This window comes from Rhagoletis pomonella, unplaced genomic scaffold (genome assembly GCF_013731165.1).
Source record: "Rhagoletis pomonella isolate Grant_MI unplaced genomic scaffold, Rhpom_1.0 Rhpom_scaffold_00007, whole genome shotgun sequence".
Lineage (NCBI taxonomy): Eukaryota > Metazoa > Arthropoda > Insecta > Diptera > Tephritidae > Rhagoletis > Rhagoletis pomonella.
In genome coordinates, this window is record NW_023458561.1 from 53,553,271 (window position 1) to 53,555,074 (window position 1,804).

Below are 1,804 nucleotides of genomic sequence, written 5' to 3' on the forward strand. Positions count from 1 at the left end.
TCGATAACAAAGCCGATTGAGCATCTTATCAGTGCAAGCAGCTGATCGCATACTACATACCTACACAAGTTTAGTTAAATTAAGTGCCACGAAAATGTCGCGAAAAAATGCAGTTCATTTAATGCAAGCCATTGTTAGCAAATCGTAAGTTTTTTCTGATCAATAAATTCAAACAAAATGTTTACTTTTTCGTTTAGCTGTAGCTGCCCGGCACATTCACATGGCTACAGTTCGGGCACCGACCAACTGGCTGCGGCCAATCGAACCGGCAAAATGGAATATGCATTCGAGGTGGACGCAATCGGTTATTTAACTAGTTGAAAATAAGATGTAACCTCTTTTTGAACCTGTAGATGTCTTCCTCAACGGTGCGTTTTGGTCCAGGTGTTTCAGCAGAGCTTGGTGCCGATCTTCGCAACTGGGGTGCAAAGTCCGTTTGTTTGGTCACTGACGTGAACGTTGCAAAATTACCTAGTGTACGCACAGCTTTTGATTCGCTAAGCCGTCATGGCATAGCATATGAAGTCTATGACAAGACTCGCGTTGAACCGACAGACGCAAGTTTATGGGATGCTGCGACCTTCGCAAGGGGAAAACAATTTGATGCTTTTGTAGCAATTGGTGGTGGTTCCGTAATTGATACTTGCAAAGCAGCTAATTTATTCGCTTGTGATAGGGAGGCGGAATTTTTGGATTATGTGAACAAGCCGATTGGCAAAGGCAAAGAGGTATTTAAGAAACTGATTCCCTTGAACATGTCATTTTGTGTTATTATTGTTTGTATTTTAAGATAAATGTCGATTTGAAACCGTTGATCGCGCTGCCGACCACTTCAGGCACCGGTTCTGAGACTACCGGTGTAGCAATTTTTGATTACAAAAAGTTGCATGCGAAAACTGGGATCTCCAGTAAACTTTTAAAACCTAAATTAGGTATAGAACGAGGTGAAACTTATAATTCGATTTTATATTAATTTTCTTTCTTTGCAGCTATCATCGATCCTCTGCACACACTGACACAACCCGAGCGTGTCACTGCGTTTTGTGGTTTCGACGTTTTCTGTCACGCACTTGAAAGCTTCACTGCCATAGATTATCGCGAACGTGGCCCCGCACCTACTGACCCTAGCCTACGTCCTCCCTACCAAGGTCGCAATCCTATTTCTGATGTGTGGGCGCGTTTTTCACTGCAAATAATACGGGATCACTTCATCAATGCCATTTACCAGCCAGACAATGAGAAAGCACGTTCACAAATGCATCTCGCCTCTGCTATGGCTGGTGTGGGCTTTGGTAACGCTGGTGTGCACCTTTGTCACGGGCTGTCTTATCCAATCTCCGGCAATGTTCGTGATTACCGGCCCGAGGGTTATGCGGATACACATGCAATTGTACCACACGGTCTATCGGTGGTCATAAGTGCACCAGCTGTATTTCAGTTCACGGCGCCGGCATGCCCGCAACGGCACTTGGAGGCCGCTCAAATACTTGGCGCAGACACCAGCAATGCGAAATTGGCCGACGCCGGTCGAATCTTGGCTGACACAGTACGTTCATTTATGCAACGCGCTGGTATTGAGAATGGACTAAATGCTTTGGGCTTCAATAGTGGTGATATTCCAGCATTGGTGGAAGGTACTTTGCCGCAGGAGCGTATAACTAAACTGGCACCACGCCAGCAGAGCAGGGAGGACTTGGCAAAGCTATTTGAGAACTCTATGGAAATTTACTAGGGAAGATTTGCACTTACTTGTGAATGATGTATATTGCACGTAGGAGACTGGATTGCTTTTATGATGTTTTTT

General features: G+C 44.9%; 2 protein-coding genes across 2 annotated transcripts in view; both read left to right on the top strand.

The window, feature by feature from the left end:
• LOC118743066 overlaps positions 1–1,804 on the top strand; it is a gene marked incomplete in the record, with an annotated part of 55,285 nt that overhangs the window by 14,883 nt on the left and 38,598 nt on the right.
• Positions 95–1,732, top strand: LOC118743902 (probable hydroxyacid-oxoacid transhydrogenase, mitochondrial). Its single transcript, XM_036476664.1, has 5 exons — positions 95–144; positions 198–291; positions 354–728; positions 791–944; positions 990–1,732. Exons 1-5 carry the CDS (start codon positions 95–97, stop codon positions 1,730–1,732), a joined length of 1,416 nt encoding a protein of 471 aa, XP_036332557.1.

Coding starts and splice junctions, on each gene's coding strand:
- LOC118743902 (XM_036476664.1), top strand. CDS start 95: ATGTCGCGAAAAAATGCAGTTCATTTAATGCAAGCCATTGTTAGCAAA. Junction 729..790: donor CGATTGGCAAAGGCAAAGAG/GTATTTAAGAAA, acceptor TTGTATTTTAAG/ATAAATGTCGATTTGAAACC. Junction 945..989: donor TAAATTAGGTATAGAACGAG/GTGAAACTTATA, acceptor CTTTCTTTGCAG/CTATCATCGATCCTCTGCAC.